This window comes from Bos indicus, chromosome 1, assembly GCF_029378745.1.
Source record: "Bos indicus isolate NIAB-ARS_2022 breed Sahiwal x Tharparkar chromosome 1, NIAB-ARS_B.indTharparkar_mat_pri_1.0, whole genome shotgun sequence".
In the NCBI taxonomy this organism is placed as follows: domain Eukaryota; kingdom Metazoa; phylum Chordata; class Mammalia; order Artiodactyla; family Bovidae; genus Bos; species Bos indicus.
In genome coordinates this window covers 117525717-117553044 of record NC_091760.1, presented here as the reverse complement: position 1 = coordinate 117553044, position 27328 = coordinate 117525717, and the positions used below count along the sequence as shown (strand labels likewise).

General features: G+C 42.2%; 2 protein-coding genes across 5 annotated transcripts in view; one reads left to right on the top strand and one right to left on the bottom strand.

Moving 5' to 3' along the window:
• CLRN1 (clarin 1) overlaps nt 1–17860 on the bottom strand; it is a 46985-nt gene extending 29125 nt beyond the window's left edge. The window contains exon 1 of the mRNA XM_019967939.2: nt 17307–17860. Coding sequence (XP_019823498.1) covers nt 17307–17559 — 253 coding nt within the window. The 5' untranslated portion in view covers nt 17560–17860. The remainder of the gene's footprint in view (nt 1–17306) is intronic.
• Nucleotides 17861–18012: 152 nt separating this feature from the next.
• Nucleotides 18013–27328, top strand: part of MED12L (mediator complex subunit 12L) — a 506270-nt gene continuing 496954 nt past the window's right edge. For all 4 annotated transcript variants that reach the window (XM_070768376.1, XM_070768473.1, XM_070768425.1 and 1 more), the window contains exon 1: nt 18013–18085. In XM_070768376.1, the coding sequence (XP_070624477.1) occupies nt 18028–18085 (58 nt within the window). In that variant the 5' untranslated portion in view covers nt 18013–18027. The remainder of the gene's footprint in view (nt 18086–27328) is intronic.

The following is a 27328-nucleotide window of genomic DNA, read 5'->3' as shown; positions in this document are numbered from 1 at the left end:
GGATGAAATGTACAGTATGTAGTTATACCTGAGATGGTTAGATAACATCACTGGCTCAGTGGACATGAGTTTGAGCAAACTCCAGGAGATGGTGAAGGACAGGCAAGCCTGGCATGCTGCAATCCATGGGGTTGCAAAGTCAGACACCACTGAGCAACTGAATAACAATGACAGTAAAGCTCACCAAAAACAAAGAAAAGCAGGAGGAACAGGGTGTAAAGTGAATGCTGCCTTCCAGGTGTGAGTGATAGCCTCGGCAAAGGTGACTGTTTGGCATGGAGGAAGGAAGAGCTTGGTTAGAGATGAGAAAAGGAGCACTGGGCCAGGAGTCAGGCACTCAGGTTCGGGTCCACTCTGGGACTGTGAGCAGGTTAATGGATCCTTCTTTCTCTCTAAAATAAGGGTCTCCATGGGGCAGCCTGGGAATGGACTAGGCATTTGAAATTAGACAAAAGAAATTCAGTTTCAGCTTCTTTTCTAACTCTCTGAACTCCCTAAACCTTGATTTCTTTGAAAAAAATAAGACTAAGGGGATCCCATGATGGTCCAGTGGTTAGGACTCGGCATTTCCACTGTGGGGACCTTTATTTGATCCCTGGTCGGGGAACTAGGATCCCGCAAGCTGCACGGCCAATTAAAAACAATAATAATAATAAGACTAATCCCATCTTTCGCTGACATCTGTGAGGATTTAATGACATCGTGGAAGGAGAACCTAGTGTGTGATCAGTGCTCAGGAGAGGTCTGCTACAGTGCACCCCTGTCTTAGGCCAATTTCCCTACCATCCATCCCTCCCACCACCTCAAAGATACTGGTCTCCTCTCTCTGCCAGAGTATCAGTTTCCCCGTCTGTTGGATAAGTCCCACCAGCATACAAACATGCTCTCATTTTTCTCATCTTAAAAAAAAAATCTCACTCAAGTCCTCCTCCAGCTCTTACCCGCTTTCTCTGTTTCTCTTACAGCAAAAGCTCTCAGGGAGTTGCCTACATTCTCAGCGTCGTTGTCTTCTTTCTACCTTCTCTCTTGAACCCACTGCACTAATACTATTAATACATTTCCCAGGACAGCCAAGAGCTTCAAGCTGTCAAACCCAAGGGTCCATCTTTCTCCCCATCTTACCCAGTCTACATTTGGCACAGTGGCTCATTCCCCTGCTCCTGGAAACACTTTCTTCTCTTGGCTTCCAGACATTGCCGTCTCCTGGGTTTGTTACCTCCCTGGCCACCATCTTGATCTACTTTGTTGGCTCATCTTCATCTCCTGAGTCAACCAGAGGACAACTCATTTCTTTGACCTCTTCTCTCCCTCTTCACTCTCTTCCTCAGTGCTCTATACAGTATCATAGCTTTGACCAGAAATACTCTCAAACAGATGTTTCCGGCATGACTTCTTCTTGAATCCCCAACTTGTATGTCCTCCAATTACCTACTGAACATGGGATATTGAGTAGGCATGTCAGTGTGTCCCAAAGTGAACTCAGAATCTCCTCTTCTCACTCTTGCTTCCTTTAGCGTTCTTCATTTCGGTTGCTGGCAGTCCCATTCTTCCTTGGCCTCATCCTCAATTCCTCTGTTACTCTCACACTTTGTGTGAACCCATCAGGAAAACCTGCTGGTTCTGCCTTCAGAGTCAGACTATGTCTCCCTGTCTCCACTGCTCCTCCTGGTCTAAGCCACCAGTATCTCTCACTTGGAGGACTGCAAGGGCTTCCTAACCGGTCTCCCTGCCACCACCCCTCCATCCCGCACTCTGCTCTCAACCCGATGGCCAGTGGGATCTTTCAAAAGTGAATTGGGTTATTTCAGTTCCCCACTTAAGCCCTTCTGGTGGATTCTCATCTTGCTGAGTATAAGCCAAGTCATTACAATGGCCCTAGATCACCCACACACAAGGTTGGACTTCTTGTCAAACCTCTGACTTCATCTGCTGCCTGTTTCCTTGCTTGGTGTGCTCCAGCCACTGGTCTCATTCCTGTACTTCAAATGTGCCAGAAACACTTCCACCTCCGGGTCTTTGCTTGTACTGTTCCTTCTGCCTGTATATCCCCTAGATATCCTCACAGCCTGTTCCTTCAGCTCCATGTCTTTACTTAGATGTCACTTTCTCAGGGAGACCTTCTTTTCTAAAAAATTATTTATGTTTAATTGAAGAATAATTACCTTACAATATCGTGTTGGTTCCTGCCATACATCAACATGAATCTTAAAGTTGCAACCTCCTGCCCAGTCCCCCACCCCCGCACTACCAACCCCTTTCCTTGCTTTTATTTTTCTCCACAGCAATTATCACCATCTGATAAATTGTATATTTTTACTTGTTTGTTTATTTCCTCCATAACATGAGGACAAGTGCCTTGGTCTATCTTATCCACTGCTGTCTTCCTGGCATCTAAGGATGCTGGCAGAACAGTATTTCCCAACATTTTTTTTTCACTATTGCTTCTCACCCCAGGAGTCTTTTTAGACATTTCTCCTAATCGCCCTCCACTCATGAAATTTTAATACCACAGATATACTATGTATTGGTTTCTGTATTATATTTGTATGTGTACTGTATACCATATAATATACACTTTTTGAAGGAGTAGGGGTTTTTGCTTGCCCTGAAGAACTAATTTTCACCTCCTTTGGGGGTTTCTGCTGCTGTGGAGAATGCACCATGTAGCTGCTGGACACGTGTGTGTTGGGTGGATATGTCTCGCTCTGGGGAGGATGTAGGGGCAGAGCCTGGTTAGCAGGTCTGGGGTTTTTTGGTGGAAACCAGTGGTTCTGATGGGAGGGCGTTAGTGCAGCATCTGTGAGGAGGGAAGGAAGGAGGGGAGAGGTCAGTCCAGCCAGAGACCACAGGGCCAAAGTAGATGAAGAAGCAGGTTGGCAGTTTTAAGTGTGTTGGGAGTTTCTGGTTGGGAACCAGAATTTGTCCTTTGAGTCAGGCAGTCACTGGTGACCTTAATAGAAGCTGTTTCTGGGGTTGGTGGTAATCGAAGCTGAATTGAAAGAGCTTTTGGAGAGAATCTGGGACAATGTGGAAATAGAATAGTTGCCAAAGGGATGAGAGGAGCTGGTGTGGGTCTTTTTTTTTTTTTTTTTTTTTTAAGAAGTTGAAAGACCTGGCTGGCAACTAGAATGGAATTTCAAATCTCTTTATTAAAAGAAAAATTTTAATCCAACATACTTGGGGGATTGTCAACATGTTAGATGGAAACTGATGGCTGTTATTTAATAATAAGGTTTAAAGTTTGGAATTTGTGAAAGAATCCACATCAAATGTTAACATGACACAGCTCTTTTTTGTTGCCAGGGTGGGAGAATGGGGCAAAACGGACTTCCTGTCTCTGTGTTTCTGTTAGTTTGTCCAACGTTCCTGCTGTTTATGGAGGGAACTTATAATTGAAAAATGTTATAACATTGAAATGGAAATTAAGATATGAATTTCACCTGCAATCCCATCAACATAAAAAGCAAGCCTTTCCTTTGTTTTTTTTTTTCCTTTCAAATATATTACTGTAATCATAATGAAGTTCTGAGGTCACATTCTGTTCTTTTTATTCAGGATATAAGCAATCCCCATGTCACACAGATTGTCTTCATAACTACCATTTAGATAACTGCATGGATTTTCCATCAAACTGCTGCCCTGCTGCCCATTAGGTTGACTTCCATTATTTCTGCATTATGGTTACTGTTTCCCATGAGCATTTTCAAGTATATACCTTTTTCTTTCTCATTATAGGGGTGGGTGATGTGCAGGAATAACCTTTTGGAGGCATTCCCAGGAATAGAATGACTTGGGCCAGAATATTAAGAGAACACCATCTAGATATGTAGATACAAGGGAATCTAAAGACAGTGAGTTATATTCTATAACACTCATGTTAAACTCCTGGTTCAAAGCTCAATTCCTCTTTGGAAAGTCTGGAAAGCAGAGATTTCAGACAAGATATCAAGTTAGAAACAGAGCTAGAAGAAACCAGACGTTGAGTTGACTCTCCTAACAGAATAGAAGGCGCCCAGGTCATAGGAGGGCTTCTCTGGTGGCTCAGGTGGTAAAGAATCTGCCTGTAATGCGGGAGACCAGAGTTTGATCTCTGGGTTGGGAAGATCCCCTGGAGAAAGGAATGGCTTCAACCACTCTAGTATTCTTATCTGGAGAATTACATGAACAGAGAAGCCTGGCAGACTATAGTCCATAGGGTTGCACAGAGTCAGACATGACTGAGCTACTAACACATACATACATGCATATACAAGTCATAGGAAGGCAAGGGAACCCACATGGCTGAGCACACAGAGGAAAGCTGTGGGACCCTTGTGACTGCAGTCTGCTCTCATGAAACAGCCGAGTAAGTCATAAGGTAACGGCTTGGAGTGAAAACACGGTCACCGTGGTGCTCTCTGGAGGAAGTTTACCCTCCTGCCGTCATTCAGTGGGAGGCTCTGTTCCTCAAGCTGTATGCCTTGTGTCTGGACCCCCACTCTCCTTGAGCCTCTGAACTGTGGTCCCCCCATCCCCGCAAAGCCTTTCCCAGCCTTTCCCCCTTCTGTCCCTCTTTGGATATTCCAGATTCCCCAGCTCTTAAGCACCCACCACGCTCCAGCTCTGTCTCCCTTAGTCTTATCTGGCTTACAAAAGGCTCAAAGATACCTAGTGAACCGAACTCTTCCATTTCAGAGAGAAAACAGAGGCCATGTCTAGGCCTACTCCTGGTGCTCTCTGACCCTTTCCCACACTGTCCTTTCTGAATCCATTAATCATCTACCTGTCCCATCTGTCTACAGCCTTTTCTTCTTACTGCTGTATCCCGTCAGTGTAGACTTGTACTCAGTATCCTCCCATTATATGTACGTATGTATACACACACACACACACGTAGACACACACACACACACGTAGACACACACACACACACACCCACACACCCTAGCCTGGCCTTAGGACTCTTCTCACCACTCCCTGTCCTCAGTCTTCTCTGGGTCCTTACCTCTCCTTCCCTCCTCAGCTCCCACAAGGTCCTTTCCTCCCCCTTCCTACAGGAGGACCACTGCATCAAGACTGCTTTAGCAAAGGTCCCCCGTGACCTTCTGGTATAAGATTCAAAGGACCATTTTCATTGTCTCTCATGTGACACCTCCGTTGCTCCCTGGTTGAACATTGCTCCTCCCGTGGTTCCCCCTCAGCCAGGCCCTCCCAGTTCACTGACCATCTTCTCTCCTCCCCTTTGCATGTCCTTCCTTTTCTACCTAGAAATATTAGCACTTTCTAGAACACATCTTCTTTTGCCTTCTCATTTGATTCCCACCTCAAGAAGCCTCCTCTTCAGTTGTAGCTCCATCTACTACCTCCAATCTGCCGGGTCCCACCTCTCTGCCTTTGCCCCAGCCTTGCTCATGACCTCCATATCTGTATAACTGATGGACGTCTCTTGTTGCTAACCCATACGTGAACTCATTAAACATGACCAAAAGTCATTCCACTTCCACTCTAAACTGTCCCCTTCTGTACTTATCTTGGCAAGTGATCCCAACCATCTAGCCAGTGGAAGCCTGGGGTTCATCCTCTATCACCAAGTTCTGTTGATATTTGCTTCTGATTATTTTGGGAATATTTGCACCCCGCTTCCAGCCTTCTGACAATGCTTTGGTTTGGACCTCCAAATCTTGGAGGTACCTTCTGACTATACTCCCTGCCTCTCTTTCAGTCTTCTAATCTGTCTTCTGTTCTGACACAAACCTACTTAACATCCTTAAGTGGTACCCCAATGCCTACAAGATAAAGTTAACCAGTGAAGTCCCTCACATTCTATTCTCTTCTTCCTCTCCAGCCTTACCTTCCTCCTTCTTTTGTCTCTCACGTGTCCTCTGTGCTCTGGCCACAATAGGCTCTTCCTATGTTGGTTCATGCTGTTCCTTTGCTCAGAATGGCTTGTTCAATGCCATCTAGTGATATCTAACTCTAATCCTTACTTTCCTCTGATCTCTCTGTGCCTTGCCCTGACAGACAGTAGTTCCGTTTCTTGGAACTTTGTAAACAAAAATGATTGTGTTGATGATAATGATAATGGGCACGATTACACCGTCCATAGTTCTGGTTCTTCCCCCTTCTGGGCCCATGGGGATTTCATGTTTTGGCTCCTTTGAGGGCCCGGTCATGTAACATCCTTGGTGTGTGTCAGTTCCAGGTCAGAGAATTTAGTTGCCTGGGTGAGAGCTCTTTGTTACAATAACTGGTAATATTACAGATGGTGACTGAATCCTGGAATGGAACTACAGCTAATCTCTGATGAATATGTACTGTGAGCAACAAATCAATCTTTGTTAATTTTTTTTGGGGGGGGGCTGCCCTGCATGTCTTGGAAGATCTCAGTTCCCCAACCAGAAATTGAATCTGGTCCACAGCAGTGAAGACCCAGAATCCTAGGCCATCATGGAATTCTAAGTCTTCTGTTGATTTAAACCTATAATATTGGACTTCATTATTAAAACATAGCCTCACCCATCTTGACTGAGAAAACTGTACATACAGCTCTTACAAGTGGTCAGTTATTTAAAAACACTTCTGCTAGATTCTTGGGTGTTTAGGAACAAGTACTGTCTCATTCCCCTTGAGTCTAGAAGAGCACTGGAGCACGTAAGCACCGATGATCTTTTCAGGGGGTGGTGAGAGCACCATACTCTAACTTACAAAGAATTTGTATTTTACATATGAAGTGACATTGTTTTCAATAGATCATTGGAAAGTAATAAGAATAAGATTTTTTTTTAAAGCTGTTTGTTTTTACTAACTGCTAAGTATGTTCTTTTATTGCCATTAATCCATGCTTTATTTGATCTCTTTAAATGTATGGCTTTCATTTCAGTTGCCTTAAAATTTATTTCATTTCTGTCTCCTGGGTTCTTCTGCTGTATTTTATCCCAAAACCTTGTTCTCTGTTTATCTCTTACTGATTACATCTTTCATCCTGCAATTCTTAAAACAGGACTCAGTAAACCTGGTCTAAGCCTCTGTTTAGGCACTAATCAAGAGTATGAGGCGGTTAGAATATCACACATGACCAAAGGAAGAAGAGGAGGGAGCTTGGTGGGAAGAGAGAAAAATAGTTAGACATTAATCAAAAGGTGACAGGCTGGGAAAAGAGTAGCTTTTGGAATCGGAAAAGTGAAAGTGTTAGTTGCGCAGTCGTGTCTGACTCTTCGCAACCCCACAGACTGTAGCCCGCCTGGCTCCTCTCTCTGTCCATGGAATTCTCCAGGCAAGAATATTGGAGTGGGTTGCCATGCTTTCCTGCAGGAGATCTTCCCAACCCAGGGACTGAACCCGGGTTTCCTGCATTTCGGCAGATTCTTCACCGTCTGAGGCACTAGGGAAGCCCAAGTCTGAGATTAAATCTGGTTTTGCCACTTACCGCTCATGATGCTTCAGCTCCTTGTCTGTAAATGTGGATGGTAATATAAATAAGTTGCAGAACTTTTGAACAACACAATATCATTTATATGGAAGTTCTATAAATTTTACATAATCACTTAAGCATTTTTTTTAACATAATGAAAATGGCAGAAGAGTTGTATATTTACCAAGAGTGAGATACTTAATGGACTTCCCTCATGGTCCAGCAGCTAAGACCCTGCTCTCCCAATGCAGGGGGCCTGGGTTTGATCCCTGGTCAAGAAAATAAATCCCACATGTAGAAACTTAAAAAAAAAAAAAAAGATCCTGAACGCCACAGCAAAGATTGAAGATCCTGTATGCCACACGGAGATCCAGTGCAGCCAATAAATAAATGTTTTTTGGAAAAAGAGTGGGAGATTCAAGAGCCCAGTGCAGTGTGAGAGCACCGGCGTTTTCAAGTCTCAGGATTGATCCCTGGAACTGGTGGGAGTTATCCAGCCCATAGGTGGAGCCATATCTGTATATTAGGACTTAATATCCTCCCAGAGAGGCCCTGAGATTACATGGCATTCAGATGATCTGTCTTGCAGCTCAGGGTTTTTTTGTTTGTTTTGCTTTGTTTTGTTTTTCCCCTGGCCTGACAGGTGACTATTGCTATACATAATCCAAGAACTTCAGATTTGATCACTTATTTGCTCCTTGTCACACACGTCCCTCAGTAACTGATCTACTGCCCCCATCAGATCAGATCAGATCAGATGCTCAGTCGTGTCCGACTCTTTGTGACCCCATGAATCGCAGCACGCCAGGCCTCCCTGTCCATCACCAACTCCTGGAGTTCACCCAAACTCAAGTCCATCGAGTCAGTGATGCCATCCAGCCATCTCATCCTCTGTCGTCCCCTTCTCCTCTTGCCCCCAATCCCTCCCAGCATCAGAGTCTTTTCCAATGAGTCAACTCTTCGCATGAGGTGGCCAAAGTACTGGAGTTTCAGCTTTAGCATCAGTCCTTCCAAAGAAATCCCAGGGCTGATCTCCTTCAGAATGGACTGGGTGGATCTCCTTGCTGCCCCCATTCTCACTTCTATTTCCCTATTGCTATTCCTTGCACATTTTCTGATGGCACACCTCTAAAGAGGGGCCCTGATAGTATTCAGGAGACAGGGAAATGGAGGCCAAGATACTAGCTTTATCTTGATAAAGTGTTGGAGAAGGTGGTTTAGAGTGTCCATCCAGTTCCATTGAATTGGTTGGTCTCACACTCCCAACCCCCTCAGCCCGTCAGCCCTCACCTGTCAGCGAAAGTCCTCCTTCCCCCGGGCAGACCTGGCACCCTGACTCTGGCCAGGAGAAGAGCAGACTCCTGTAACTGGTGGGCAGATTTGGAAAGACGGAATGCCTTTGAAGCCAAAACTTGCTCAGTTTCTTACTATAAACCCATCATTCAGATCTGTTGTTCCCTCTGAGCCCAGGTGGGTGTGGATGAAGTGTGAGACCCTTCCTAGAAATACGCCCGCTAAAGGAATGGAAGGCAAGCATTCCAGCTTGAACTCGACCAGAAAACCTCCCAACTGTTTGGGAACAATACTAAACATGACTTCTCCCCCTGCCCGCCTTCTGGTGACCTCGTCCAGCCCTAACACAGAGGGCTCCTGACTCTTCGACCTCACCTGATTCTGCCAGTCTCGGCTGTCATCTGCCACAGTACTTCTCAATCTTGGCTACACATTAGACTCACTTTGGAAGCTTCTAAGCCATCCAGTGCTCAGGCCCCGCCTCCAGAGATCCTGATCCAGCTGCTCAGGGATGGGGCCTTGGCATCGGTAGTTTTCAGGACTCCCTGGGTGATTCTAAAGCACAGCAGGGTTACAGACCACTGATCTAATGATTTAGGTCTCATCGACCCTATCTGTCTTCATCTGGCCAGATGTAAATTGCAGGTGACACCATCCGTGAAGCTCTCAAAACGAAGGCAGCCTCTGACAATGATGTTAGCAATGGTGCCACCTCTTCTTCCTAGATTAAAGCCGTGGTGGTAGCTTCAGAGGTCCTGTTTTTCTTCTCGACTTGTCCTTCGCATGAAAGGGATGTTTCAAAAAGAAGTTGTATTTGGCCCCTTGGTGCTCAGCTATTCATTTTCTTGAAAGGGACTAAGGGGGAAGATTTCTTTCTTCTTACAGAAATGCTCTTTATCTGACTTTTCCCCTCAGCCCGTCTGCAGCCTGTCATTATGAAAATCCAGTAAAAGACATTTCTTGACATGAACTCAGTGCATTCATCTCCTTTAATATCACCCCGAATCTCACACCCAGGTATCGAGCCAGGCTTCTGATGGCTCCATGGTCAGGGAGAATGAAATCCATGACCCCAGCACTTAAAAGGAAGAGACTCGATGATATGATAGAACCACTTAAAATGCAGTTTTCTCAGTACCTCGCCTGAATTTCTTTCAGCTGAACTCTACCTATCTGACTCCAGCCTATGGGAAGCAGCCCCATCAGTGAGTCTTAATCACCCACAGTGGCTGAGGGACGGCAGATGCTTTGGTGCATATGTGTCTCCGATAACAGAACCCATTTAACTGCTCCGAATCCACAGGGTATGATTATGTTGGGGTAATAACTCCCAAGAATGGCTTTGCCACAGTTATAACATGCTGAGAGGGAGTGAAATACGAATCCTGCATAAATTAGTCTGCCAGGTACCGTTAGCTATTAGTCAGTGCTATCAGACCTGTAATGAAAGGGTATCACACCACAGCCACTCTGGCTGTTTAGCTACATGACTGGATGAAAGGCAAATCTGATGTTGTTTCATTTAAATGAGTTTTTTTTTTTTTTAATCTACCTGTTTTTAGCTTTATGAAATCCCTAATACAGTTCAGAGATTAAAATGAGCTTTTATTTTTCATCTTTTGAGAAAAGAGATCTTGATTTGTACTCTAATTCTAACCCATTGACTCCTCATATCAGTTTTTATAGTGAATCAAATGTACCTGCATTTTTTTTTCTAATTCCTGCTTCTGTTTTGAAACCTGTTCTTGTGACCTCTGGAAGGAGCCCGCCATTTTCATCATTACCATGGTTAAATAATTATTGTAGTGCAAGTAACTAAGTGGGGCTTCCCAGGTGGCATGGGTTTGACCCCTGGGTCGGGAAGATCCTTTGGAGAAGGAAATGTCAACCCATTCCAGTATTTTTGCCTGGAAAATCCCATGGATAGAGGAGCCTGGCAAGCTATAATCCATGGAGTCACAAAGAGTCAGACACGACTGAGAACATGTACTCACACAAGTAACTAACTTTGAAGATCTTACCATGAAGGTTTTCACTGGCAGAGATTTTTAAATGAGCTAACCACAGTTGAAACCTGGTGTCTCTGCCTTCAGCGTTAACTATCAACATCAAGATAATATAATTATATAACCCAAAGTTTAGCCACAAGCATGTGACCTGCTCAAGCTAGATCCTGGCTTACCTATTTTATTTTCTAAAGGTCAAATTGGGGCTGAAATATCAGGGCCACTGAAATGTGAAATAAAGAGGCAATGAATGAATTCAAATCTGAAGGCCAACTACCATCACTTGGTTATATGAGAACTAGGTCGTGTGAAGTACTAACACAGTGCTTTTTCATCTGTGAGGTTTTTTTTTCTTTTAAAATAAACTGAAGTAAAGTCGACTTACAATATTATATTAGTTTTAAATGTATAGCATAGTAGTTTTATCCTTTTATAGATTATACTTCATGCAAAGTTATTATAAAATATTGACTACATTTCCCATGTTGTATCTTAATGGTAGTGGGTAACTCTTAATCCTCTTCGCCTACTTTGCCTCCACCACCCATCTCCCCTCTGATAACCACTAGTTTGTTCTCTGTATCTGTGAGCCTTTTTCTGTTTTATTTGTTCACTTTTTATTTCAGATCCCACATATGATTGAAAACATATGGTATTTGTCTTTCTCTGTGTGACTTATTTTACTAAGTATAACACCCTCCAGGTCAATCCACATTGTCACAAGTGGCAAGATTTCATTCTTTTTTATGACTAATATCCCATTGTATATGTAAAACATATCTTTTTTTAATCTATCCATCTGTTGATGGACACAGTTTCTATATCTTGGCTATCCTAAATGATGCTGCTAAGAACATAGGCTTACATATATCTTTTTGAATTAGTGTTTTTGCTTTCTTTGGATAAATATCTAGGTGTGGAATTGCCAGGTTGTGTGGTCATTCTATTTTTAAGTTTTTGAGGAACCTCCATACTGTTTTCCATAGTGGTTACCAATTCCCACCAACAGTACACAATTTTTCCGTTTCCTCCACGTCCTCAGCAGCCCAACATAGTATTTTAAATAGGTGGTGAAACTAAGTCCTGCTTGTACATTTTCCTCATCTCTTTGCATAATGTATGGAGACAGAAGGTGGTAGAGGAATGAGTAGATCAAGAATTTCAATCCTAGGTCTGCTACTTACTAGGTCTGTGACTTTGGGAAATTTTTGTGACCTCTCTTGAGTTTCCACGTCTTCCACTTCTATTTGTTCAAGGGAAGCAGGATCATAACGCCTCCATCTCAAGGTTGGAGATCATGTATGCAAAATGCCTGGCACCCGTGAGGCACCCAGTAAATGGGCAGCTGAAACTAGTATTTTTTTCTTCTGGATTGCCTGAAAGTCCTTGGGGAAGATGAGTCACCCTCAGAGATTAGAAGAGAAAGCAGGATGGGGGGTGGGGTGGGAGGGAGGCTCTAGAGGGAGGGGATATATGTATAATTACAGCTGATTCAATTTGTTGTACAGCATAAACTAGCCAATGTTGTAAAGCAATTATACTCCAGTTTTTTAAACAAGCCTTCTTCTAAGGATGAAAAAAATAAACGAGAAAGCAGAGCAGCAAATTATAAGAACAGTTTAGAAGACATCCTCCAACAGATAAAGTTCACACACCAGGATTAAGTTCCAAAAGTTCCACTGAGAACCTGCCACACGGAGTTTCAGAAGCAGCCCCATCCACCTCTACTTCCTCTCTCAGGAAAGCACAGGTCAATGACATTACTCACTGTCAGGATGGAGGGTAATTTAAAGGGAAGGCAGGGGTGTGTGTGTGTGTGTGTGTGTGTGTGTGTGTTTACATATTTTGTTGCTGTTGTCCAGTCACTAAGTGGGGTCTATTTTGTGACTCCTTGGACTGTAGCCCACCAGGCTCCTCTGTCAATGGGATTCTCCAAGCAAGAATACTGTAGTGGGTTACCATTTCTTCCTCCAGAGGATCTTCCCGACCCAGGGATTAAACCTGTGTTTTCTGCATTGGCAGTGGATTCTTTACCACTGAGCCAACAGGGAAGCCTGTTTACACATATAAGCAAGACTACAATTGTCAAACAAGGCTGATTTTGTGGATTATTTTTTCCAATAAGGATATTAGATGTAGTTGTTAGGAAGGAAGCAGAGATAAATGCTCTTGTCCTGGACTAGCCAAGGAGAACCAGAAGTTCCTTCTCTCAAAATCACCTTTTCTGTATTTCTCACTAATTTGAGGATGATTTCTGCTTAAGTTCTGCCTTTGGGTAAAGAACACCCTTGGAGTGTTAAATATACTAGTCATTCTTCATTTCTTGACATTACCAGTTAATAAAATCAGATTCAGGAAAAAGGAGTTTTGCAGTGAAGATGGAAGAGGAGCTTCTAGAGAAAATGAAGAGGAAAAAATAGAAGGAGGTTGGACAGACTCTCCATGCCTTTAGATCTCCCTTTTTCTCTTTCTCGATAATTCTCTCTTAATTCCTTGAGGGTTTATGGCTGTTCCTGCTCTTTGGAACCAACTAACCCCTCTCCCTAGAATTCCAAACCATCCCATTTTTCACTTTCTCCTTCTTTAACCTGCAATTTTCTACACAAAAAGTGAAAGGTTATGACAGGGGAAAAAAAGAAGCACTGACTTTGATAATGAAATTCGTCTGAGTCCTAATAAATGGAAGGTATTTCAGAATACTTCAAAAATCAGGTGCTTTAAGCATGAGAGAGCAAAGGCACACAAACTCGCCACTTCTAATGATGGTGGCTAACATCTGTCAGTGGAAGCTGTGAGCATTTGAAACTAGAAGGGTCATGCAAATTTAAAGCTGGAGGGACCTTGTCTAGAACAGCCAGCCTCTTGTTATACAGATCATAGAGTGTTTGAACTGGAAGAAATGTTAGAAATCACCTAGTTTCACCTCCCATTTGATAGATGCAAGAGCTGAAAAGCAATGAAGTGACATAATTTGCTTCAAGTCTAATCTGCAACGAGTGGCAGAGTGCTGCCCCCATCCCACATTGCTTATTCTTGATAGTGCCAGTTTACCAAACACTGATTAAGCACCCCTTTGTGACATGCGTTGTACTAGGTCCTAGTATGAGGGAGCACCAGGATGCATAATAGCCTCTGCCTTCTTAGGGCTCAGGATCTCCTTGCAGAGAAATCTCAGAACTTTTAATACAGGTGATGAGAAATAGCAGAGTGAGCATCAAGGTCTGGGAAGGAGAGAGGAGCAAGAAGAGGCCGTGAGAAGCTGGCTTTCCCCTTCGCATTAGTGAAGATAGCTAGAACATTACTATCTTCTAATCACTTTTTTCCTCAATGGGAGGTAAACAACCTCTCATTGGCGGAACTGTTCTAATGGGTGAGTGGGGCTGCACAATAGGGCACCTAAGCTGCAATGCCAGAGGGGCCCTGCAGGTTGAGTGAAACAGTACAAGTGTATCCTACCCACCTCCCTCCCACCAGCTAGTCTTCCGTGAACACACTAGGTGTCCCTCCTACCCCCACTGTGCCGGCTTCCTCATGGCAGTACGCTAAGGAAGAGGGGAGAGACAGGCAGTGTTACCAGAAGGCGGAACGTCAAAGACGTTTGCAGCCCTACCATGTGTAGGCAGAGTGATGGGAAAGATGCAGGACATATAGAATGGTGACCAGTAGATCACCTGGAACAGCTGGGATCAGCAGGAGACCACGGGGATAGAACGCCAACTCTCAGTGATGGTCACAGAAATCCAGAATCCCAACTATTCTACCCCAAAATATGTTTGAGAAGCCACCTTCTTGCTCACAGAAGTAGTTTCAATGCTCCCTCTGCAATCTGGGTCATATGCCTTAACTGGTCAAGAAGCTCTGCTTCTCTAAAATATGAAGTAAGCTAAACCTCTGTTAAGCTTTTTACAAATTTTCAATCATAAGGTCCAAATTAAGATGCTTTAAAAAGTATGACTCAAGTTACAAGCTACGAAATGCTGTGATTGGTTAAATTTTGTTTTTCTGATTTAAAAAAAAAAATTATCCCATATGTTTTCCCCAGCTCATTGAACAGTCTTGGCAATGAAGCGATCAGCACATCTAGGAATGATTAATGCCATATGATTCTTGAAGATCATATTTTGATAATGCTCTGCAGTGTTTCAAACCAAAACAGAAACCCACCCACACACCCTGAGCTCAAAACTGATACTTTTTGTCTTGATGGCTACATTTAAAGTTTAAACACCATCATTAAAATTTTACAGGTGACATATCAGGAAAAATTAAGCCAACCAGTCGTGCTGCCTTGAAAGGAAAATAGTCCTTCATTATAATGAATGAAATTGTGTTTTATGTATGAATGCTAGTGATCTCGAGAAGATGAACCGCTGACCCATAAATGGATGAGAATCAGCCAGAGTAAACGAGGCAGAAGTTTTCCCAGCATAATTGTGCAGGCTTACAGGGGAGATTTTTGTTATAATTAAAAGAGACAGAGTGGTCAATAGGGAATATTTAATAGGAGTAAACATGACAACGTTGCCTAACTATTTTCTGGTTCATTCTTCATCCCCATGTTATACTTATATCTGGGTTTTAAAAGTAACACATATGTTGCACATAAAAATAATACACATAAACTTGTACAGCAGAACCAAGCAAAAACTCATTTAGAACATGGACACTGACAACGCCCAATTTATTCCAAATAAACCTCCAACTAAATTTGTCCAGTGCAAAATTTTCTTCATTAGGCTGGAGGAAACATTCAGAGAATCACAGGGACTAATGCAATGGTGTGAGGTAGGCGGGGGTATTGTTTAAACCCCATCAGCTCTGAAACTTCACAGAAAGCAAAGGGACCCCCAATTAGAACAACTTCATTACAGACAGAGCTGGCATAGGACACAGCCATGAAAAATTGCTTCACTGAACTACAGAGGAATGCGGCCCTGGGAGGATTAAATGAGACAAAATATGCATACTGCTTACTGTCAAGTACATATTTAGAAAACATATTATTGTTTTGGAACATATCCTGTGCTATGAGTAAAGTTTATCTTCATTTCACTGTGGAAAATGCAGAGACTCCAGAAAACTCCTGTAGGCTCTCTGCTTTTGTCTAAATTCATTTATGAGAAGCTTTACTCACACTTTAGCTTGCCAATGACTCATGCTTAAATCATTTCACTCATCTTTTTTCCTTCTTTGTCTTTTAATACAGTTGCAATTCGTGTGACATTCTGCTTTGTTCTTACCCTGAACCCCTTGGGAAACTAAACAACTCTAACAGCCCCCTTACCTTAAGGAAATAAAGCCATTCAATAAAAAGGGTGGGGATCCACTTCATCCAATCTAGTCAATGCTGATTTCTTAAAAAGCCGAAGACTAATTCTTGGGGATTTTCTGGAACCCTGTGCAAATTTCTGTCACTTAATAGCCTATGTGAGTTGAAAGTTGGTGTCCAATGGTGCTAAGAAGTGGGAAGGAATGTTGTGGAAATATAAATAGGCCAGCACTGAAATTTAATTAGACACTGCATATGTTAATAATAAATTCAATTAATTTAGCTTTCCACCTATGCTAGAAAAAAAAAATACCCAGGCAAAATAATAATTCATTTTAAATGCCTCAATTGGTAACCTCCTTTGCTGAAGACTGATTTATGCAGTAATTTACTGGCGGTGTCTTCATAAGATTGTTCCAAACCAGCCCATTTGAAATAATAATAATTTCTGAATGTGTGCTGGGAGAGATATAACAAATGACTTCTTATTAATTTTCATTTAATGAGTTGCCTATTCACATGGTAATTTTTTAAAAATTCTCTTCTTAAGACACACAGGTAGTAAATAGTCTGGGTAACACTTCCATTTCACAAATATCGCAATAGGAAAATCTGTCTCTTATGCTCCACGTAATTCAAAGGTCAGTCAGTGGCAAAGTTTCCTAAATATGTATCTAATTCTTTCTCAAGTAGCATGGCACATTATTTTAAATTTCTATAGTCAGGTGATCCAAATTAGGTAAGGAAAAAAGAAAAAAATATTTATCAACAGTAAAGTTCCTAGCAGGGGAAATGAGGGTATAGACAGGAAACAAACTTATGTGCCAGGAGTAAAAACAGCTAGAGTTGGTTAAGGAGCTCATGACACTGGTTCTTTTTTTTTTTTTTTTTTAACTTGTTATTTTGTATTGGGAAATCGCCAATTAACAATGTTGGGATAGTTTCAGCTGAACAGGGAAGGGACTCAGCCACACATACATGACACTGGTTCTATTTTAAAGAACAAAACAAAGATCTTCTCTTACACTTTCCTATTTCTCCAAGCTCCCCTCTTTTAAAAATAAGAGCCCATAATTTCCTACATAAATATTAATATTTAAGAATGTTTATCTTTACCAAAAGTTCAATTCCCTGGTAACTCATTAACTGTAAGTTGTCATAAGAAAAATAGAATGAAATAATAAAAACCAGAAAGAAGCTGCTCAGAAGAGATCTATGTATTTCAGATGGTTCATACCTCTTCAACAAGTCCTGCAATAGACAGGGAAGGTTCTTAAAAATAATTTCTTGCAACACTTGGAAGAGCTTGCCTGCACTATTAAATAATTCAAATGGAATAGTTACTTACACGAGAACCGAAAGGGCCTCTTTCCCAGGCCACACTGTCTCACGCCCTCTCCATGGAAAAGTCCGTACTGCATCTCGCCCATGAACTTGTCCAGCTCCTGCCCTGAGGCGTTGACGAGCAGAGCCCCAGTTTTGCAGAGAAAGGTGGCTTTGATCCACAAAGGTGTCCCCAGGGCTGTCACAACTCCGAGGGCACACATGAAGCTTAACATCCCAGCCATGCAAAAAATGACTTTCTTCTGTTGGCTTGGCATGATGAGAAATGGCTCTTATGAGGGTGAGGTTCAGAACTCAGACCTTTGTGACCAAGGAGAAATGACTGCCCCTTTGACTGTGTTTATTATAGAAGCTAAACAGACAAATCCCAACTGAAACAGCAACTTCACCACTGACGGCATCTCTCGCCAGGTTAAATGTCAGAATCCCAGGGTGGAGGCGGCTTCATCATGCTTGCTTGGTTTTTTTTCCTCCTTTTCTCTGCTTCTAATTTGAAATCTTAAGACTAAGAACCTAGAGAATAAACCTCTTTCAAAGTGCCTGCAAGTATCTGCTCTTCAATCCCCTGGTAACAGAGGTCTAAGATAACAGATGGAGTCCTCTGTGTAACCTGATAAATGCCTCCCCTTTCCTCTGCTTATTGTCTGATTGGGTGAGTTGAAACTTTCAGAAACAGGCTTGGCTCCCTTGGTAAATGATCAGCTACTTGAGAAGTTCATTTATTGATGTGTTTTTATTTTTGTTTTTGTTTTAGGTGGGAGGAGAAGAGGAGTTGCATTAGAGGTAGGAAGAATATATATATATATTTTCTTATATATGTATATATACATATAAATATATATATGTACACACGCAAATATACTGACAATTAATTGATTTTGAAAAATGCCCATTGTAGCAGGATAAAATATTGGACTGAATTGGTTTCTGCATGGATCTGAAGCACCATAGACGGACCACTGGGACTCCTAACTCCTTTTCTCCCGGATCAATGATTTAGAACCAGTGTGTCGATGAAGCATTTGATTCATTTTTTTTTTCCTGGCACACAGAAATATGGAGATGCAGATGCAAATATCTAGATTTCTAAATGTTTTCTTTTAAAAAGTTGACTGCTTTGGGATAATGACAAGGGAGTGTAGTTCTGGATCTGAGAAATATCAGAATCTGAAAGAAGACAGAGGCATTGTTGTGGAAAGAATAGATTGTGGTCAGATGGAAGGCACTGAGAATTCATCACTGAAAAGCAAAGGTCCCAGCAGAGGTAATCAGTCAGGGAGACAAGAGGCAGAGGGATGAGCAAGATTAAGTCACAAAGTGAGTTTGGTTAAATTGTCAAGATCTGAAAACTAAAGTTCAGAATTCAGTGACAAATTTTTAACTCTGCATTTCCAGTGAGATTCCTCTTTCTGCAAACAGATACAGTACTCATTTATGTGTGTGTGTGTGTGTGTTTAATGAATGTCTATTTATGCCACATTAGTGTGCTAGGCTCTAACTTACAAAGTGAACTTTTGGTTAGAACTTAGTATGTCTGATACCTTGCCAAGTGTCTTACCTAAATTACCTAATTCTCATGATTATCACATAAAGTGATAAGGCAGAAGATCACAATGATATGCCCACTTCACAGGTAAGGAAACTGAGGCGCAGAATCAGCAGACAACTTGCCCAAGAGAGTTGTGGAGCTGGATTCAAATCCAGCCCTTGTCCTGGAAGAGATGAGCAGCTCTTCAATTGGGTTGGGTTGGGCTAGAAGTAACAGGCTAGAGTATCCCATCATCTGTTATACAACTTAGGTGCTTGGGGAACACAGACATCTGCAGATAGAATTTTCCCACTTAGTCATGCTAGCTTCTAGTCTCTCAATCCATGTTTAAGCATGGTAGCTTAGGAGAAATTAATCGTGAAGATTCTACACCTAGAGATATAATGAGTCTCTAGGTTAATAGAACTTTGAGGGGAACTTTGAAGTACTTGGCATAGCTACCCATTTTTAGTAGTTGCCAGAGGCTGTCTTGTTGAAGATTGACAGCTAGGCATAGAACCAACTCAAGAATACCAGTGTCCTTTCAGGGAAGGAGGTAGGCACATAAACCATGGTCACAGGACAGGGCACACACAAGATTCCAAAGAGGTGCTCAAAATTAGGTTTACAACATAATCCTTTTTATTTCACGGAATGTGACACAACTGAATAAAAACTCATCACCGGCTCTTTGGCTTCCCAATTAATTCTCCACTGGATTTAGAGCGATTGCCATCATTGTCCACTAGCAAAACAAGGGGGGTACTGCGTAGTTGTCCCCAGTAAGCAGTTATGTGGGGGTACATGTGCCGTACCCGTTCCAGAAGCTTTAAGGTATCTAAGCAGAGCTAAGTTAATTAAATCAACATATTCTGTAACTGGAGGAGATAGAACATTTTCCAGCCTCGAAGCAGAAATTACCCATAACTTAATTGTTATAGTTAATACCTCCTCAGAATGGACATGGCGAGAGAGGGGTAGCCAGTGTAGAATTTTGGTCAATGAACAAAACCAGTCAAATGTACCTAAAGCTGTCCATGAAGAAAGCCCTGACTGTGTGCATGGACAGCAGTCAGATCATATCAGTGCTTAGGTTTGCATCAGTCTGTAGTGGTTTTCTCAGAAGCATGAGAAAAATAAATATAGTGAACTCACCTTTTATTCTTAAATTTGTGTCCTTCCTAATTTTTGTTAAGATTTCCCTTCTTTAATGAAATAATAGTAGTTGAATCTTTAGTGTCTTAACTTGACAAGTTAAAAAATTGGCAAACCTATGTCTGTTCCCAGTGTTAAAAAATTATCTGCTGGTCTATGATATACAACTCATGGATCCTTGAGTGGAAACAATGAGACCTCAAGCCTCACAGTGTCCTGGATGATCTCTTTGTCTTGACCCACAGCTGCTCAATGGATCACTTGAGATTTTTTTTTTTTTTAAACTGCTAATGTCTAGGTCCTAATCCCTGAGATTCAGATTTGTTTGATTTTAGAGTAGGGCCTTCATGTTGAATTGGGCTTCCCTGATGGCTCAGCGGGTAAAGAACCTGCCTGCCAATGCAGGAGATGTAAGAGATGCGAGTTCGATCCCTAGGGTGGGAAGATCCCCTGGAGGAGGAAATGGCAACCTACTCCAGTGTTCTTGCCTGGGAAATACTATGGGCAGAGGAGCCTGACAGTCCAAAGAGTAGCAGAGTCGGACACGACTGAGAACTAAGCACGCATTCATGTTGAATCACACCAGGTGATTGCACGGTGTAGTCAGGGCTGGGAATCAGGGCTCGGACCCCATTCTACACAGCCACCTTCTGATGACTGACTGGGCTTTGCAGGTGTCTCAGCTCTGGAATGCAGCAGATTTGGCCATCTGGTCACTGAAAAGGACAGTTCGCGTTGCAAATTAGTAAACTGGCACTGCCATTGATAGCTCAGACTTTCCTTAATTCTGTTCAGCACCAAGAGCATGATCTTGCCAAATTGCCCTGCTGAGGCCAAGTTCTGGTATATCTGAGATGAAAGACCAGGTCGTGGGTCATAGCTTTACCCCAAGTCACCATGTGAATATCCGCAGCGATGTCTCCTGATTGTGAAGGGCCCCCTCGGGTCCTACGCCCACCTGCCCTCCTCTCTGTGCAGCTCCCTTTCAGACTTCAATACCAACCACCCACAGGCTGCATAGTAGTGTGTGTGATCCACCCTCTGAGCATGATATAATAGAACCTGGCAGTCATTATGCCTGACAGCCTTCTTTTGAAATTTCATCTTAAGTGTCTTGAATGACAGTGATGACACCATTTTCCTTGCAGTCTCTCCGAGAATTTGAGTCATTAATGTCAGCAAGTTTTCACCAAGTATCCTACTGAAATTTACTTCTCTCAATCTTAATAGCAATATACTTGGTGACATAAGGAAAGGAAACTAAGCCTTGTCACCTTCCCCACCATGACCCCTTTCTGGGTCTAGATATAATTCCTCAGTGTGATTGGAATCAGTAATCAGAAAGGAGTACGATTGCAGGCAATTTTGTTACTTCCAATGTAGTATTTATGCATCTTCTTGTACTAATCTGGGTTCATTGGTTTGTACCCTTATAGTCATTTTCTTAAAAAAAGAAAAGGCTCCAATCCAAAGCCATAGGGGTTCTCACCTGATTTGCTCCCTGAGAGTAAGAGGGAACAAGATTTGGGGGGTTGTGGAAAGAGAGCTGGGGAGAAAGATGGAGTCTAGGGTTTGGCTCCAGGTCCATCACTAAATTAAAAATTCTTTAATTTTTCTGGCATTTGTTTTAGTCAGTTAGTCATAGTGTTCTCAGCTATACACATAGGCAATTCTCAAATTATTTTTAACCAGAGAAATCATTTCCTCAACTAAACTCTTGGGTATAATAAGAGATAAAAATTGAGCTTTTATACTGGGAGAGATGGGGATCCAGGAGCTTTGTCACTGGGCCCCCTTCTCTCCTTATTCCCTAAGAGCCCCCCATCCCAACCCTAACATCAGCTCTGACAAGCACAGTAATAAACTTGGACCACATGATCCTTTAATTCCCTTCTAAACTAAAAACCATCTTTTTCACAAGTTATAGCATTAAAATTTGTCCATTTGCTAGACTATTTCTCTTTTTCTTTGGTGTACTAACCTGTTAAGTGTAATAGAACCTTGCACTGCCAAGAAACACTAGATGGATAATTATTCCAATTATTAATTTTTAGATTAGTTAGTGAGCGTTTCTAGGTTTTGTCTGACTTGTCACTAGTAATAGTGATTTCGATTTTCTTCCAAATGGATCATTATATGCCAAGGCGTCGCTAAGAGAGCTTCAACAAGGGTTTATCAAGCTTCCTGTTCTAAGACAAGAGGCTTTTGTGAATCTATCCCATTTTTCTCATCTTTAAAGCAAAATCTGGCAAATTTGATTGACGTTCCTTGACTAAATCAAGTCGCTGGTGATCCTGAAGTAGCATTGTCATTCTTTAATGACGGTAAGGGGGAGAAAAAACACTCCACAGAAAGAATTGATTGATTTATTAGGGGGAAAATTACCACATGTGTTAGACCTTGATTGCAGCTAATATTTGTAAAGCTAATTGCTTGAACTAGAGGATTAAAAGGGTTGAGGGAAGGGAAGAAAAAGAAAACAAATTCTCTTGGAATACAGATGAAGCCTCTGTGGATTTGGACTGGGAGGGAGAGTTCAGTGTGGGATTTTCAGGGTTGATGATGACTATGAGGACATTTAAAGTATTATAAGTACAAGAGTTGGGCTTGTTATACAAAACAGAGAGCCGGAAGTGGAGGAAAGTTGTTGCCTGTGTCAAACAAGATGTGTGATACCCCCGATTTTTCTGGGTTTCTTGTTGGTATCTCATTACAAGGCTTGTTGATATTTAAATCTCTACCCAGCAGGATGCCTGAGCTATTACAGAAGGAAGAAATACCTTCTGTGATACCTCCTTTAATAAGAATAGATGAACCAGATTCCTAGTACAGGGAAATAGTGATAATTCTTCTTGTTGCTATAACCCAGGGTAGGTGTGCTGAGATGGTAAACTTTAGAGTAGTTTGAGCCTATCATTACTAACTATTATTAATGTGTAAATGTTTTCCTTTGTGTGGGTGTGCAACACCTAAAATACTGACAATTTCCTTGATGATTTGCATCAAAATAATAGTAGCAATATTAACAAAAATGTAATACATAGGGAGGCTTACTCTGTTCCAGCACTTATTCTACATATTAACTCATTTCTTTTCAGATACAATGGAGAAATTATTAGGTTTCCTATCCCTTCTCTGGTTAAGATATCCCAGGTAGTAGAATAGCTTAATTTTCAGTCAGACAGATCACAAAGTCTTCTAAAATAGTCTCAAGGTGAAGAACTGAGTTGTAGTACAATTAGGTAGATTTGTATCTTGTCAATTCTCTAGAAACAAGGAGTGTTGACTTCTGGAGCTATGTGAGCTAGAGAGAGCTTTAAACTAGTCCTAAATTTATTTTTTGTTGTTGTTATATTTTATTTCTATGTTTGTTACAAACTCCATAATAAATTATTATATACATTATTTTGTTTAAAAGCAAAAATAAGCATTGCTTATTAGAAATAAGTGCTTTTTGTTTTCCACATATTTACCATTTTCTCTTTAATGTGTTTATTTTTATTGAAGTGTAGTTGATTAAGGTTGTGTTAATTTCAGGTGTACAGCAAAATGATTCAGTTATACAGATAGACGTATCTATACTTTTTCAAATTTTTGCCCACTTAGGTTACTGTAGAGTACTGAACAGAGTTCCCTGTGCTATATAGTAGGTCCTTGTTGGTTATTTATTTTAAACATAGCAGTGTGTACATAGACATACTATTTTTTCAGTGACTTGCATCAAAATAACGACTAGTCTTGTATCCAAAATGTTAACTCCATATCAAACTTTTATTTGAGCACTGACTATGGGCAGAGGGAGCTAAAAATAATAGATGACCAAATGGAGACTTGAGATAGCCTTAATAGTTCTAAGGATGGGACCAAAGCAAGAAGATGTCTTTAGGTTTGAAAATGTAATTGCCTGGGGAAGTCTGGGTTGGCGGGACTTCATATAAAAAGACAATTAACCAGACGATGAGCCCAACAGGAGCCACCCGTGTGAAATGACAACTGCAGGCGCTGCTACCGTGTAACACACGGACCTTTGGGTTGTCTGCTCACCCCCAGCACTTCCTTTGAAAAATTCCTTCAGTACCCACAGATACCAAGTCTGTGCGACCCACCCTTTGTCCCTGGTATTGATTAAGATTAGTCATCTGGGCCAGTCAGAATCTGTGTCCTGGAAACTTAGAGGTATGTTGAGAGGCAAAGGTCAAAGCATTGTCGGCCAGTCTGCAGAAAGAGAGAAGGAAGCAGTCTTGGCCCACAAAGAAGGCCTTGAATTGCCCTCTCCTGCTCTAGCTGACTGCTCCATTTTTCTACCAGCTGTCATCCTTTTCCTTCCCAGAAGTCAAATGTAGGTCTCTGCCGGCAGAGTTTTCTTAGTCATTTACCTGTTTGTTTGCTTTCCTGGGAAGCACTGATTTCAGCAGCTCTTCCCACTGTCTGGTTCTTGGTTTGATGTACCAAGTGAAACAATGAGGGGTTCCTGAGAGAAGGGTGTGTGGTGCCAGCCACGTGTGGGACGTGAGTACCTGTGTGTCGGGGCCAGTCACAGGGCCCCTGTGTCCCACCCTGCCCCACTCTGCCCCACCTCATGGGAACTTTCACTCAGACTGGTCTCATCTGGTCCTCCTTCATCAGGTGTGAACTCTTCCCTTTCATGTTGTCCCTATCCCCGTAGGTGTCCAGGGCCCCACCCTCCATCCTGGAAGAACCACGGGAATCCTGGGCTGCTACTTCCTGGGATTGACTTTATGGAGAGGAGCAGAAAGGGGTGGGGAGGGCCGAGCTAAGTCCTGGGATGCAGACAGACCACCCTGCTCTTAGTCCACTGCTGGCAATGTGCTGGCTGCTGGTCAGCAGGAGGGGCCTCACTAGATAACAGAGCAATTAGGTCAGACCTGGAAAGTGAAGAGGAACTCAAAAGCCTCTTGATGAAAGTGAAAGAGGAGAGTGAAAAAGTTGGCTTAAAGCTCAACATTCAGAAAATGAAGATCATGGCATCCGGTCCCATCACTTCATGGCAAATAGATGGGGAAACAGTGGAAACACTGTCAGACTTTATTTTGGGGGGCTCCAAAATCACTGCAGATGGTGACTGCAGCCATGAAATTAAAAGACGCTTACTCCTTGAAAGAAAAATTATGACCAACCTAGATAGCATATTCAAAAGCAGAGACATTACTTTGCCAACAAAGGTCCGTCTAGTCAAGGCTATGGTTTTTCCAGTGGTCATGTATGGATGCGAGAGTTGGACTGTGAAGAAAGCTGAGCACCGAAGAATTGATGCTTTTGAACTGTGGTGTTGGAGAAGACTCTTGAGAGTCCCTTGGACTGCAAGGAGATCCAACCAGTCCATTCTGAAGATCAGCCCTGGGATTTCTTTGGAAGGAATGATGCTAAAGCTGAAACTCCAATACTTTGGCCACCTCATGGGAAGAGTTGACTCATTGGAAAAGACTCTGATGCTGGGAGGGACTGGGGGCAGGAGGAGAAGGGGACGACAGAGGATGAGATGGCTGGATGGCATCACTGACTCGATGGACGTGAGTCTGAGTGAACTCCGGGAGTTGGTGATGGACAGGGAGGCCTGGCGTGCTGTGATTCATGGGGTCACAAAGAACTGGACACGACTGAGCGACTGAACTGAACTGAACTGAGAAAGACAAATATCATATCACTAATGTGTTAAATCTAAAGGAAATGATACAAACGAACTTATTTATAAAACAGAAATGGACTCACAGACATAGAAAACAAACTTATGGTTACCAAAGGGGATAGTGTGGGAGTGGGGAGGGGGCAGGGAGAAGAGAAGAGAGATAAATTAGGAGTTTGGGATTAACATATACACACTGGTGGTGGTTTAGTTGCTAAGTCATGTCCGACTCTTTGTGAATGCATGGATTGTAGCCTGCCAGGCTCCTCTGTCCATGGGATTCTGCAGGCAAGTATACTAGAGTGGGTTGCCATTTCCTTCTCCAGGAAATCTTCCCAACCCAAGAATCAAACCCTGGTCTCCTGCATTGCAGGCAGATTCTTTACTGACTGAGCTACAAGGAAAGCCCAAACATATACATACTACTATATATAAAATAGATAAACAACTAAGACCTAATATATAGCATATATATGAGTGTATACATGTGTGTGTGTGTGTGTGTGTGTGTAAAACTGAATCACTTTTCTCTACACCTAAAACTAAAACAACTTTGTAAATTAACTCTACCTCAATTTAAACAATGGTTAATAATAATAAGTGCAGTTAGGTATAGTGATCTGGGATTTAACTTCCACTGGGCTCATACCCAGTCTACCTCTACACCCCGTCCTGAATGCTGGTTCCCTTCCTCTTTTTGCCTTCCCAGACTACCGTGTCCTTGAGCAAATCTGCAAGTTGCAAGGTATGCCCTACTCAGATCTGACCCTTTCTGCCCACCCTCAGGTGGATCACACTTGAATTAATCTCTCATGTATCTTTCCTTCTACCGTAACCATTCTCTCCCCACATCCCCAGCCCTCTTTTCCTCAGCTTAATTAGGAAAATAAATATTTATCCACACAGGAGAAAATCTTGCCAGAGTGTATATTGGTTTGCCTTTGTAAAACAGTACTGTCCCCTTGAATGGTAAAACATAGCTAGTTACCAGGACATTAAAGGGTTAAAACTGAATACTTCAGACCTGGTGGCCAACACAGTTTCATTAAGCTCCTGTAAAGCAAGGGAAACGTTCTAGGTTAAGAGTCTCTTTCCAGGAAATTCAAATAGAAATGAATGTAAGATCTTTATTAGTTTTCTGACCTCTCTGTGCATGGTCCTTATTTGGGAAAAAAAAAAAAAAAGTCATAGGAGATTGTCAACAAAGCAACTTAGAAGGCTACAAATACCTTATTTTTAGACTCTTTTCAAGAAAAGCACCCACAGATAGAAAAAGGGGTGGTGAGTGAAATGACAGGCTGGTCATGGTGGAGAGTTCTGACAAAACGTGGTCCACTAGAGAAGGGAATGGCAAACCACTTCAGTATTCTTGCCTTGAGAACCCCATTAATAGTATGAAGAGGCAAAAAGATAGGACACTGAAAGATGAACTCCCCAGGTTGGTAGATGCCCAATATGCTACTGGAGATCAGTGGAGAAATAACTCCGGAAAGAATGAAGGGATGGAACCAAAGCAAAAACAACACCCAGATGTGGATGTGACTGGTGATAGAAGTAAAGTCTGATGCTGTAAACAGCAATATTCCATAGGAACCTGAAATATTAGGTCCATGAATCAAAGCAAATTGGAAGTGGTCAAACAGGAGATGGCAAGAGTGAACATCGACATTTTAGGAATTAGAGAACTAAAATGGACTGG